Here is a 14747-nt window from a genome sequence, read left to right as displayed (position 1 = left end):
TAGAATCATAATTTTGAAATGATTTATTTCAGAGGCTAGCCCTGCATCCTCTGACCTGGGCAAGCTGGGCTCACTGCAGCAGGGAGCAGACACTGTCAAGGGGAGAGCAAAGATGAAGGGGGAAATAATATGCTTATAGTTGATCCTTCTGCTCCGAAAGGGAAGATGTATTTGTCTTTCTCTGCCTCAAAAACCATACCAGGCAGTAAAAGGTTATGCACATGCTAGATACAGGGGATTATTAACTTTAGACCTCCTTTCTTCCTTGTCATTTATTGTGCATCTGATTAAAGTCTGCAGCCATTGCTTTGATATCTGTGGATCTGCCTCTGTGCCTCCTCAACTCACCCTTCCTGATGCCAGTCAGAGGGCGCTGGAGTGGAGCCTGTGATGACCACCCTGGTCCTCCTTCAGCGCTCAAGGACTTATTCCCCCAGCTCGTAGGAATGCTGCCATCAGAAGGCACCTGGCTAAAGCGAGTCACCTACCCCGAGGTCAGACCTGCCTCCCAGGGCTGCCTCTATCCAACGACTGGTCATACAAGGGATATAAACACTCAACTCCTCTTGCCCCAACTTAGGACAACCCTGCAGGGCCATCTGAGCTTCAGAGCTCCCCATGGGGTCAGCTGAGGTCATTGCTGAGACTGCATCATGGCCCAACTTCCTGATAACTGTTCTGCATGCTAATTTCCACCAGAGGTCTGCTTCCCAAGGACTCCCCTCTGCAACAAGCTCTCTGTGGTGACCTATGCCCAATACTGGGAACAGAAATTCAGACAGATAAAAATATGCAGATAAGACTCCTCCCTAGGGCTTCCCTGGTGGCGCAGTGGTTGAGAGTCTGCCTGCCAATGCAGGGGACACGGGTTCATGCCCCGGTCCGGGAAGATCCCACATGTCGCGGAGCGGCTGGGCCCGTGAGCCGTGGCCACTAAGCCTGCGCGTCCGGAGCCTGTGCTCCGCAACAGGAGAGGCCACAGCAGTGAGAGGCCCACGTACTGCAAAAAAAAAAAAAAAAGGACTCCTCCCTATGGACCTATTAAATAACATGGTGACCTTGCGAGTTGTGGAAAAGACCCTTTATCTCCCCAAGCATCTCCTTAGGAATGATAGTAAGAACTACCTTTATAAAGGGGAAACAAGATAAAATGGAAAATAATCTTTAAGTCAGTCTTAGCCATTTCCTGTGACTAAACTATTATCCTTGTAAAATGCCAGAATCCCAGGAACTGTATTGTAAAATAGTTTGCTCTACATTTTCTCCAATCAGCATAATGGAAGCCAAAAGTAACTCACCTCATCTGAAATTTGACCTCCAAATGTCACCCATGTTCCTGGAAAAGAATAAATATTTGCATGTTATTCTTAATCATTTTTCTAATATTGCCCATTAAGGGAAACACTTTTCTTACATCAGGGCTACTTCAGTAGGTTGTTCATGAAGGTACTTGGATGAGCGGCACTTGGGGGCTGAAGTCCTGCCCATCCTCCTCCTGTCGCTGAGTTCCCCAACAGGGATCTGTATTCCTCTGCATCCCTCTGGATGCCTTTTCTTCATTCAAAGGCCCAGTATATGCTAATGGCAGCCCTGTCTACTAAATTCTTTTTCTTCTGACGTAGGACCATGTATGCTGCTGTGCAGGAAGCCCCAAGCCCACTTTGGTGCACACCTATTCTTGCTCCAGCTTAGCTAAGAAGTTATCAGTTCTGAAAATGAAGGTAAGACCTTGGGTCACATTTCTCCCTTTCTTTGCCTCCAGTGAGGGACTCTATTTTGTGTTCTCTATTCCCTTTCAAAAGGAACCCTCTCAGGGGTCCTTCCAGTCCCCACTTCCAAGCCCCAGGAGATGACACTTAAGCATCTTCTCTCTTATGACCTGCTACTCCAGAATGGAAATTGCCATCGGTTTTGGGGTGGGGTAGAGGCAGTAGCCAGCATGACGTTTGGGAAGGCAAGGAGGAGAGGCATAACCAGTAGCCAAAGATTTGCATTTGTAAAACAAGAGGGAAGCAGACACTGAGTGGGCTGTTTCCACTCCAGTCTATAGTCACCTCATTCGTATTCATAATTCTCTCCTTGATCTGTTTTTTTTTTTTTTTTTTGAGCCCGCATTACATGCCAGGCAAAGACACTGCACTCAGGTGCTCAGGACAGTGAGGTGACTGCCCCTGCTCCTCTGTCTCAGGAGCTCACAGTTGACAATATTATCAACAAATGCTATGACGGAGGCAAACACAAGGCAGGAAGGGAGCGAGTGCTCTACTCAGACTGGAGGTGGCCCTCAGGAAAGACTTCCCAGAAGAGGTGACACTTTGGTTGAGTTGCAAAGGAAGGAGCTGAATGAAGAGGGGAGGGACAGGCATTCCAGGTACAGGTAAGAGCATGGGCAAGTAGAAAACTTGAGTGGGCTGATGAGCCACGGCGTGGGCTGCTGCTCTGAGGAGTGAAACATGATGTGGAGAGGGAGGGGTGGCAGGAGGTGGCTGGGCACCGTTCGTGTTTGTGGGGGTAACGAAGAGATATGGTTGGAAACTTACGTTTTGTGGTGTGTAACAACAGGATAGCTACTGTTTATGGAACATCTTCCAAATGCCAACAGTACACTGAGAAACGTGTATAAGACGTTTCATCTCTAATAATTTTGACAAACTTACAAGGCAATTTTATTATCCCAATTTCCAGATGAGGACTCTAACATCAACCAACCTAATAAGTGATACACTCAGGATTCCCACACATGCTGGGCTTCCTTTCCACTGCATTTTGCTGCCTCATCAGTAAGCTTCCAAATTAATTATGGCACTTGGATTCACATTCCATAGAAGCATGCTGACGTAACTGTACCTGTTTTCTTCTCAGTTCTCAGGGACTACACAGACGTAGAATATAGGTTATTTTACTGTTACACTCTACACCCCCAGAGGTTGAAAATGGGTGGCTTACAGATTGCACTCAGCTTGCAGACTTGTTTTGCCTGGCAAGAACAATGTTGACCCACTTGATATTTTAATAAACTTGGAATAAGTTACCAACATTTTGATAACTTAAGAGATTAATCTCCTTAATCTTAGTAGATATTTCTTTTAAAAGTCTGATTTCTAGCTTCTCTTAACAACAGAGGATCAGTGGCCCCACACGGCAGACATCCCCTAAATCTGAGGGGCAATGCCCTCTGTGGATGGGCTACACCCTCCCTGTTTAGTCAAAGGTCACACACTTTCCTTTGTATTTCCAACACTGAAATTAATTGGCAGTTGTTATTTAGTACCACGTGTTTACTGCTATTTTTCTTATTGTAAAATTTAGAGAAAACTGGACTTGTGCATCTCCTAAAAGACAAAGTTTAGTATTTCAAGAAAAAATAGGGGTGCACTTTTTTTTGGTGGATGTGAAGAATATCCAAACAAAAAATATTTACAACAGAAAAGTTACAACTTAAGGCACTATAATTAAACAAGCCATGACTGATATACAGAAAAGATGGGCGTTGGGAAACTTAATGGACTGAAGAAATGGCAGCATTTGTTTTGAATGAGAATAAAACAAATGATCTGCTGTGAAATGCAGTTCTCTATTAAGTGAAAAAATTGCCTCAGCATCTAAACCTTTTTACAGACAACACTTTTATAAAAGAGTTTCTTTTGAATGTAGCAGAAATTGTGTCCAGAGCATAAACAAGCACTTGCAAATGTTTGTATAATCAGAAACATTGTCGCTCAGCATGTTAAAAATACGGCTGAGCGTTTCGCTGGTGGCACAGTGGTTGAGAATCTGCCTGCCAATGCAGGGGACACGGGTTCGAGCCCTGGTCTGGGAAGATCCCACATGCCACGGAACAACTAGGCCCGTGAGCCACAACTACTGAGCCTGCGCGTCTGGAGCCTGTGCTCTGCAACAAGAGAGACTGCGACAGTGAGAGGCCCACGCGCCGCGATGAAGAGTGGCCCCCGCTTGTCACAAGTAGAGACAGCTCTCGCACAGAAACGAAGACCCAACACAGCCAATAAATTAATTAATTTAAAAAAATACAGCTGAGAACTTTCAGGATAAGTTAAATTATTGGTGGCATCTTCTATTGCAGCAAATGAGCACACAGATATAAATAACAGCACACTGTTAGCTATATTTATTTGCGATGTTTTGAGAATCTTGGAGGGGTCAAAGAATTTTTGAACAAGAAGTCTCTGCAAGGCAACATTACTTTGTGATGAGAAGGGTCTCAGACCATTGGATATAGACAGCACTGTTCCAAATTTTAAGTGTTACTACAGATCAGGTTCTCACAAAGCGTGGGGCTGACCTTGGACCCATCAAGTGACAGATCAGAGGTGACAGTATTTTGTAGGGGCACTATGCATAAATCCATTAATTTCCTCATTCATCAGAAATTGCTTTGGGCTAAAACGAAACAGGCCATGGATTCACTAATTAATATCATGAATCAGCTATTCTTCTACATCTTGGAGCAAAATCAGGTCAGTGTTTGCTTAATGAATTTGCTGGCTTACTTGTGCTGTAATGTTGGAGAGAATTTTTTTTAACTGTTCATGTCATCAAAGGAAATAGTCCCATTTCCACTTAGCAGCAAAGATTGGCTCAAAGTCCCAACCTTCTTGCTGACATTATACCTCATCGACACCTTGTGAATATTTTTCTATTGGGGCATTCAGAAGTATTTGCACAAATGTCTCATTTGTTTCTCTCAGCACTGACAACGAAGTCTTTGGAAAATTCATTTGTTAAAGAATAATTTGGTTCATCTTCCAACACTGCAGTCAGTTTCCAGATATGAAAGTGGTAGCCTGAAATTTATTCTCTGAAATGGGGCTTTTGAATACAGGATTGCACGCTTTAGGAAAATAAACTGGTATTACTTAGTTTACCTTTCTTAATTGATTTTTGATAGTACAGACGCAGGTCTATGAAGTTATCAAACTGTACTACAAAATGGTATTGAAGACTATGACAACACTGAAAGCTGGGACTGTACACCCATCTTGGGGGAAATAATCTTCCTATCCACATTGGGAAGAGCTTATGTTTAGGAGCAGTTTTATTCCAAAATTAATCTGAAAAAACTACTTACCAACTCCAGTTTACATATTTAAGGCTGCATACCATACATCACAGAGAAAACCACAGGGCCTGACTGACATTTTGGTACAGAAGAAAAGACATTAGGTTTCTGATGTCAGGTCAAAGCAGTAATGAATTATAAGGTAATGATAATAGTAATAATAAATGCTTTTCTTTTTCAGCTTTAGATTAAAAGTTTAAATATAAAATAGAATATGGATATCAGTGCTGCGGAGGAATGGCTGTTGGCCTGTGGTGGGTTCAAGATCCCTGGCTGGTTGAGGTCTCCCGTGCTCTGCTTCTCCCCACTGAGCTACTGCCTGGTGCAGAGGAAGCCATGGCGCTCTGGATCACCAGGAACTGAACATTAATGCTGAAAATAAGGTGAGGGTCAGTATGGCAGGCGCAAAGTGAGTGCCTGTGGCCACTGTTGCAGCCTCTAAGCCCGGGCTGAGGCCAAGAACAGCGCTTGGGGACATCGGTAACAGAGTCAGTGAAGAGCCACAGGCCAAACTGCCCCTGAAAAAGGAAGCGAAAACTTTAGCTGCTGGAAAAGTTATTGCTAAAAAACTACCAAAACCTCTGGAAAAGACACCTGTACCTGCGCTGAAGGCCCAGCTGGAGCCAGATCTGGAGCCAGAGCCAGAACCCGAGCCTGTTAAAGCAGAGAAACTTCCCTGAGCCTATTCTGGTTGATACTCCCTCTCCAAGCCCCATGGAAACACCTGGCTGTGCCCCTGCAGGAGGATATGTGTGTCAGGCTTTCTCTGATGTAATTCTTACAGTGAGTGATGTGGAGGCAGAAGATGGAGTGGATCCAAACCTTTGTAGTGAAGATGTAAAAGCTATCTATGCTTATCTGAGACAACTGGAGGAAGAGCAAGCAGTCAGACCAAAATACCTACTGGGTCATGAAGTGACTGGAAACATGAGAGCCATCCTAATTGACTGGCTAGTGCAGGTTCAAATGAAATTCAGGTTACTCCAGGAGATCATGTACATGACTGTTTCCATTATTGATCGGTTCATGCAGGATAATTGTGTGCCCAAGAAGATGCTGCAGCTGGCTGGTGTCACTGCCATGTTTATTGCAAGCAAATATGAGGAAATGTACCCTCCAGAAATTGGTGACTTTGCCTTTGTGACTGACAACACTTACACTTACACTAAATATTCTAAGAGCTTTAAATTTTAGTCTGGGTCGCCCTCTACCCCTGCGTTCCCTTCGGAGAGCATCTAAGATTGGAGAGGTTGATGTTGAGCTACATACTTCGGCCAAGTATCTGATGGAACTAACTATGTTGAACTACCATATGGTGCACTTTCCTCCTTCTCAGACTGCAGCAGGAGCTTTTTGCTTAGCACTGAAAATTCTTGATAATGGTGAATGGACACCAACTCTACAGCATTACCTGTCATACACTGAAGAATCCCTTCTTGTTGTTATGCAACACCTGGCTAAGAATATAGTCATGGTGAATCGTGGGCTTACAAAGCACATGACTATCAAGAACAAGTATGCCGCATCTAAGCACACTAAGATCAGCACTCTAGCACAGCTGAATTCTGCACTAGCTCAAGATTTAGCCAAGGCTGTGGCAAAGGTGTAACTTGCAAACTTTGGAATACTATAAAATCTGCAAATAAAATTGGCACCATGTGCCATCTGTACACATTATATGTTACATTTATTTACTTTTAATAAAGTTGTAGTCCTTTTTACTAAAAAAAGAAGAGTATGGCTATCATATATATTTACATTAAGTTATATGCCTACACCATAATGTAGTAAAAATGAAGTTTGATTCCTTTTGGGGATTTTGTCATTCTTCCATTCAGCTTACTTTGTTTAGGTAGGATACATCCCTGGCCCTTTAGACATTTGTTATTTATATCTTTTTATAGTTACTTGTTTACAAACTTTATATCCTTTACTAGAAAGTAAGCTATCTGAGGGTTAGGGTTTTATTTAATTTATATTCTTACCTCCATAGCCCTAGAATGAAAGTGAGTCCTTAGTAGATGGTTGGTAATTATCTGGTTAAACTGAATTGAATTGGCTTTTTGACTATCATTAATGTACAAAATACTGGGATAGTTTCCCACCAAATAAACATTTATTTTGATTTATATAAACATGAAAAATACTCATCAATAGTCTTCAGTTCTAGTCTCTATGAGATTGATGTGTTTCTCCTCATCCTCTGGTACCCACGCAGCAGTGCCCCCTCCTGGAGAAGGGCAGGTGGAAGGTCCTTCTCCCTGGCTGCAAGGCCTGGGGGTGGGGGGGTGAGGGCACAGTGTAGGCAGGGTCCACCGCCACCCATGAGGATGAGTTGCCACTTAAAAATGGGACATATTCCCTCAGGATGGAGAGGGATCAAGTGGCAGCTTTCCAGACAAGGGAACTCTGCTTGTACGATTTTATCTCTACTACCCCCCTCCACAAGATGTAAGGTGGTTTATTAATTAACACAATTCTCAAAAACCTTTGGTGGCAGTTTTCTTGATCGTTTTTCTCCCTCTAATGAGAACACGCCTGCTTGAGACATAGGAGGGCATATGATTATTTCACTGTGAAATCTCAAATTAGCGGGATGTCATTTAGAAGATCATTTTACTTAACTGACACTTGTTATTTCTAACCTTTTAAAAGCAGAGGGAGTATAAAGAGAACTTTGAACTGTTATTGTGTCTTCTGTTGAAACTCCTTCATGTACCAAGGAATATATGCTTTGAAAACCTCTGTTTGAGGCCCTTGGCATACACCTACCAGGGCATAGAAAATGATCGGTGAAACATAAAAAGAAAAAGAAAACTACCCTGACACACACACACACACCTATCTTGGTTACTTAATTACCTTGGTGGTGGTTTACAGGGTAGCTGCTAAGCATAAGGAAACATGCATATCGTTTAAATGATCCCCTTGCCTGTATGAAGACATATTTAGATATTCAGAAGTAATAATGTTTGTGCAGGTAGGCTACCTCCCTGGCCCTTTAACATCTCACATCACCATAGTGCAATTATCAAAACCGGGAAATGAACACTAGTACAGTACTAGTTAACTAAACTACAGACTTTGTTTTGAATTTCATTGTCCTTTTTTTCTGTTCCAGGATCCTAGGCAGGACCCAACATTGCATTTCATGTTCACGTCTCCTTAGTGTCCTCTCATCTGTGACAGTCCTCAGTCTTTCTTTGTCTGACACTTTTGAAGAGCACTGATCAAGTACTTGATAGAATGTCCCTCAATTAGGGTTTGGATCATTTTAAGTTTATAGATTTGGTGACTTCTTTTTCTATACTGTATTTTGACTTGTTTATGTTTTGGATATATTTTTTATAACTATCAAGAAGGCAATATAAAAATGCAATTATAATATTTATTATGCCACAGTTAACTTTTCTTCATTCTTTTATTAAACAAGTATTTATCTGAGTCTACCATGTGCCAGGCCTTGTACTTAAATTATCAGGATACAACAGTGAGAAAATTATTTCTCCCCTCATGGAGCAGATTTAAGAGGAAAGACAAAATAATAAGAAATAATAAATAATAAGAAAAATAAGTTAAATACATAGTGTTTATTTATGAATGTTAATTTCATCAATAAATAAAATATAAAATGCAGTTGATTGATGAGTGTTAAAGAAAGTCATGTTTATAAGGTGGGCTACAGTAGGTAAAATGCCAGGGGATGGGGCTGAGATTTTAGATGGGGTGGCCAGATAAGGTTCACAATGAAAGTGGCTTTTGAGAAAAGACCCAAAGAAAGTAAAGGAGCTTGCCATGCAGTTACCTTGGGGAAGAACGTTTCAACGGGGAAAATGGGGAAAACAATGTGGAGGGGGCTTACTTGGCATGTTCAAGGTCAATGAGGAAGCCAGTGTGGCCAGAGAAGAGAAGAGGAGGTCTGAGGGGTAATGGGGAACAGATTGTATGGGGTGATATCAATCATAAGAAGGACCTTGGAGAGGAGTTTTGAATAGAGAAGTGACACAGTCTGACACTCTCTGAAAAGGAACCTCTGCTGTGGTGTTGACGGCACACCTCTGAGGCTGAGGCTGAAGTGCCAGCACCAGTGAGGAGGCTGTGGTGGTAAATCCAGGTGAGACATGACAGTGGTTTGGTCTGAGGTGGCGGTAGTGAGGATGGTCAGAAGTGCTTGAGTTTCTGATAGATTCTGAAGGAGAGGCAATAAGATTTGCTGATTAAAAGGATGTAGGGTGTGAGAGAAGGTGAGACTTCAAGTACAACAACAAGGTCAGAACCAGGGGAGAATAGAGAGCCAATTCAACACACTTCACTCTGGATTTAACCATTTTTAAGTTTGGTAAATAGAGCACACATTGACTCCAGGTTAATGTAGTCAAGGCTGACCAAATGATCGAGAGGTATTTAATCTACTGGTGTTTAGAGTTATTCATCTGTTACGTCACTGAAGAATTTAAGGTTGGAGATTCAAACCCCAGATCTCAGTGAACTTAGACTACACACTGCACAAAATTAATGTGTTCACCGTCTCATTTTAATAGAATTATTCCCAGAGAGAGGTAGAACTGGCGGTGGGAGCATCCCCCCAAATTTCATGGAAAGCAGGAAACAGAGTGTAGAGCATCCCCCCAATTTCCATGGAAAGCAGGAAACAGAGTGTAGCCCAAATCAGTGTTGACTTGGAGGACGAAGTGCTAAGCTGTTGGCCACTACCTGACAGCAGGGCCAGGGCATTCCTTGCACAGTCCAAGTGCACTGTGTGCACTTCCCCTCTTAGCTCTGGGCTGAGTCTTCTGAGAATGGAACCCTTCCCCATGACCTTATATCCAAACCCTACTTATTCCTCAGGACCCAGAACTTCAGCCTCAGAGCCCAGTGCTGCTGGACCAGTTCCTGAACACTTCCTCTCCTGTAGGTCTCTGTTCCATTAACTCTATGACCCTAGGGAAGTCTCAACTTCTTGATTTCAAGTTTCCTCACACACAAAATTAGGGACCTTAAGCTTCCTTCATCTCTATGATTTTGTGATTCTGTGGCTGGGCTTTGAAGGGTGAAGAACTCATACCATTCTACCACTTTGAACAAAGCATTATTACCACACCAACCATATCACATTGTAACTACATAATTTTTTTTTCACATATGTCTTGTTCACCAGACTGCATCTCCTGAGGGGAGGGACCAGGTTTAATCTAAATCTTTAATTCTAGCCACTGAAGTGAAGCCTGGCACATAGTAGGTGTTTAATAATCATTCGCTGAATCAGTAAATAAACACTTTAAAAATTTGGGTGTCCAGGGACTTCCCCCTGGTAGTCCAGTGGTAAAGAATCCACCTTCCAATGCAAGGGATGTGGGTTCGATCCCTGGTCGGGGAACTGAGATCCCACATGCCACAGGGCAACCAAGCCTGTGCTCCACAACTATTGATCTCGTGCACCTCAACAAGAGAGCCCGCGTGCTGCAAACTACAGAGCCCATGTGCCCTGGAGCCCGCGCGTCACAACTAGAGAGAAGCCTGTGAGCTGCGACAAAAGATCCCATGTGCCTCAACGAAGATCCTGTGTGCCACAACTAAGACCCGACGCAGCCAAAAAAGTAAGGAAAATAAACAAAACAAAAAAACTCAGGCGTCCAGCCCTGTAAGAAATGTCTCTACGATGAGAACATGTTGGTTGTTTCCCTGATTCACTACATTGGATCAGAGGTTTTCAAGCCTGGCTGCACATTTGAATATAGTGGGGAGCTTTCAATGACCTGGTCCCTCATCAGACCAGTTAAATCAGAATCTCTGGGAACAGGACCCCCAGCATCAGAATTAAAAGATCTTCAGATAATCTAATTGCAGCCAGGGTTGAGGATCATAGTTCTATTTTTTTTTAATTTTATTGAAGTATAGTTGATTTACAATGTTGTGTTACTTTCTGCTATACAGCAAAGTGACTCTGTTATACACATACATATTTTTTCATACTCTTCTCCATTATGGTTTATCTCAGGATATTGAATATAGTTCCCTGTGCTACGTAGTAGGATCTTGTTTATTCATCCTATATATAGTAGCTTGCATCTGCTAATCCCAAACTCCTAATCCTTCCCTCCCACAACCCCCTTCCTTGGCAACCACAAGTCTGTTCTCTATGTCTGTGAGTCTGTTTCTGTTTTGTAGATATGTTCATTTGTCGTATTTTAGATTCCACATATAAGTGATATCATATGGTATTTGTCTTTCTCTTTCTGATTTATTTTGCTTAGTATGATAATCTCTAGGTGCTTCCATGTTGCTGCAAATGGCATTATGTCGTTCTTTTAAATGGTTGAGTAATAGTCCATTGTGTATATATATATATATATATATATATATATATATATGTACCTATATCAATATCTATCTATCTATCTATATCATATCTTCTTTATCCATTCATCTGTTGATGGACATTTAGGTTGTTTCCATGTCTTGGCTATTGTCAACAGTGCTGCTATGAAGATAGGGGTGCATGCATCTTTTTAAATTATAGTTTTGTCTGGGTATATGCCCAGGAGTGGGATTGCTGGATCATATGGCAACTCTATTTTTAGTTTTTTGAGGAAACTCCATACTGTTTTCCATAGTGGGTGCACCAATTTACATTCCCACCAACAATGTAAGAGGGTTCCCTTTTCTCCACACCCTCGCCAGCATTTATTATTTGTAGACTTTTTAATGATGGCCATTCTGACTGGTGGGAGGTGGTACCTTGTTGTAGTTTTGATTTGCATTTCTCTAATAATTATCGATGATGAGCATCTTTTCATGTGCCTATTGTCCATCTGTATGTCTTCTTTGGAGAAATGTCTACTTAGTTCTTCTGCCCATTTTTCGACTGGGTTGTTTGTTTTGTTGTTGTTGTTATTGCATTGTAGGAGCTGTTTGTATATTTTGGAAATTAAGCCCTTGTTGGTCACTTCATCTGCAAATATTTCTCCCAGTCCGTAGAATGTCTATCCATTTTGTTTATGGTTTCCTTTGTTGTGCAAAGGCTTATAAGTTTGATTAGGTCCCATTTGTTTATTTTTGCTTTTATTTCTATTGCCCTGGGAGACTGACCTAAAAACACTGGTACGATTTATGTCAGAAAATGTTTTGCCTATGTTCTCTTCCAGGAGTTTTATGGTGTATTGTCTTATATTTAAGTCTTTAAGCCATTTTGAATTTATTTTTGTATATGGTGTGAGGGTGTGTTCTAGCTTCATTGATTTACATGTGGCTGTCCAACTTTCCCAACATCACTTGCTGAAGAGACTCTCTTTTCCCCATTGTATGCTCTTGCCTCTTTTGTTGAAGACTAACTGGAGGACCACAGTTCTAGATTCTTCACATACTGATATTTTAGTACCTCTTCCTTTTCTTTACACTCTGACTTGCCTTTCTAATTCTTATACTCAGCTGTTACTTCACCATTTCCATTTTCAGAGGTTAAGTTACTTGCCCAGAGTCCAAGTAACTAGTAATTGGTGGAGTTGGAGCCAGGATTTAACCAATGTCACACTCTTAATCACAGTATGGTATGGAAAGATTGCTGTACTTTCAGTAAGATAGGTGAGTTGCAGTTACCTTAATGTTCATATTGATGCAGGATCAAAACAAAACAAACAGAAAGCAGATACCTAGAAATCTGGCCTGAGAGAAAGTCTCAGAAAATGGTATTGAGATGTACAGACAGGTGACAGAGGTGAAGAAATTGGCTAATTGCCCTTGGTGCCCTCTTGAAGGGTATGGAATGGAGCTGTCCTCCTGCTGGGGATGCAGCAGAGTGAGTGGCTAAGTAGCAAAACAACATTCTGAGCAACCCCATTGTGGCCACTGTAGATGAACTGGATGTAGACCTATGTCTGGGCATGTGGGACGTAGCTCAAGGCTCTATCTTTTTCAAATGGTACAGACAAAGCATTCTTTCTTATATCTGGTTTGTATTTGTTTTCCACCGAGCCTGGCGCTTATTTTTGGATCCAAGCTGCAGTCTGGTCTCTCGTTTTTTGGCTACTAGTGTATTGCTAATGAGCAGCTGGCCTGAGATAACAGGAGTGATAACAGCCTAGCCTTTACTGTTTTACTTTGGTTACCTTTTCTTGCAAGAGCCAATAATACTATTTAAACTCTGGGCAGGGAGGGGGGCAATGAAGGGCTGCTTTCACACCTGCACTTTATAAAAGACCTTGAAATAGCAATGCAACTAGGCAAGGAAGTGGTAAAGGCCATGCAGAATAAAAGTGGGCTCTCAGGCAAGGGAAGTGCAAGTAGTATACTCATTCACAGGCAACTCTGCAAGACCTGAGGAATTCCACGTATATAAAGATGAGGAAGTGAAGTGGTAGAGAAATGACTTTCCACAGGTGGTTAGTGGTGGGATCTCCATGGCCGTGGTCTCCTCCAGCCTCATGCTGTTTTCTGGTAATGATGCCTCCCCATCTCTCCCACATATTCTGCTCCAGCCCAAATGGTATGGCCTAGCGTTTGCTCTGAATGCTTGTAACAATATCTTGCTTTCATGAATCTTCCCACTTTCTTCCCTCTGCCAAATGCCTCCTGACTGAACCTTCCTTATGATAAGCTTTACATCTGTTTCTGCCCACAAACTTCCTTGTCTATGGATGAAGAACAGGCCACTCCTCTGGGCCACCTCCCTGCTCCCAGATTCTCCCATTTCCACCTGAGGACAGGTTTTATCTTGTCTTCCCATGAGACCTCATGCACAGAGCCCTCCTGGGCTTTAAGCTCTCAAACCCTTAAGAGCCAGGACTGAGAGTGGAGTCATAATGAGATGTACCTGTCATTGAAGGAATTCTTGGGTGTATTCTTGGGTGTATGAAGGAGCAGAGTGTACCGGTGGGCAAGGCAGTGGCAGAGGGGAGCCTGGTCTTAGATTAGGCAAGGCCAACGTAGAGCTGGCTGGCTGGGTCTTCCAGAAAAGCCTGTGGACCTTCTTCTAATACTTGTCTGAAGGCTGGCGGTTTTGAGGGTTAAGCTTCTAGGACTGACATTACATCCTTCGTGATCTTTATAGAGAATGTACAAATATTTGATATTTTCCTTCTTTCTTTGACTTAAAGTTTTATGTACTTTTAATTCCGAGGGATACTGCTAGCTCCATTTTGTCTTAAGATTTGTTTCAGGGCAAATCTACCTGGAGCCACTTTGTTCTGTTTCTCCATTAATCTGATCAGTAAAGTTTAAAGACAAGGCAGTGTAGTAACAGAAGTAGGATGAAGGATTGGGGGAGAAGTTTAGAAGAGGCAGTTTTGTTCTATAAAGCAGAATGCCAGGGTTGACAGTCCCCTGAGGAGCTGCTGCGCACATAGCATAGGAATGAAATTTCACTGCCTTAAATCTTCCCCCAGAAAGCAATGACCCACTGCCCAAATTCAGATGTTAGAATTAATGATACACAGTAATGTAAATCCATGGCTAAAGCTTCTTACATTTCCTCATGTAGGTGTGACTCCTGAATTGGTTGATTTAGCACCTTTAGCCTGTTATGAAAAGTTTAAATAAAATAAAGCCAAAAAATTCTTTGATGAGTTTTTCTTCCTAGGGTGTTTTAATTTTCTGCCCACACGATTGGAATGAATATTACTACTTTTATAATAAGAAGCAAAAGTTTAAAAAAAAAATCCGTATTGCTTTA

The 14747-nt window shown here is 42.1% G+C and overlaps 1 protein-coding gene and 1 pseudogene across 3 annotated transcripts in view; one reads left to right on the top strand and one right to left on the bottom strand.

Annotated features, from left to right (window-relative positions):
* KCNAB1 (potassium voltage-gated channel subfamily A regulatory beta subunit 1) overlaps positions 1–14747 on the bottom strand; it is a 419111-nt gene that overhangs the window by 99522 nt on the left and 304842 nt on the right. For all 3 annotated transcript variants that reach the window (XR_009540663.1, XM_060149876.1, XM_060149877.1), the window contains exon 3: positions 1299–1336. Coding sequence is in view for 2 of the 3 variants with exons in the window: in XM_060149876.1 (XP_060005859.1) it covers positions 1299–1336 (38 nt within the window). In the remaining variant the exon portion in view is untranslated. The remainder of the gene's footprint in view (positions 1–1298; positions 1337–14747) is intronic.
* On the top strand, positions 1624–6713 carry LOC132520450 (G2/mitotic-specific cyclin-B1-like; annotated as a pseudogene).

The sequence above is a fragment of the Lagenorhynchus albirostris genome, chromosome 5 (genome assembly GCF_949774975.1).
Source record: "Lagenorhynchus albirostris chromosome 5, mLagAlb1.1, whole genome shotgun sequence".
NCBI lineage: Eukaryota > Metazoa > Chordata > Mammalia > Artiodactyla > Delphinidae > Lagenorhynchus > Lagenorhynchus albirostris.
The sequence above is the reverse complement of the archived record's forward strand: the minus strand, read 5'-3'. Positions and strand labels throughout refer to the sequence as shown.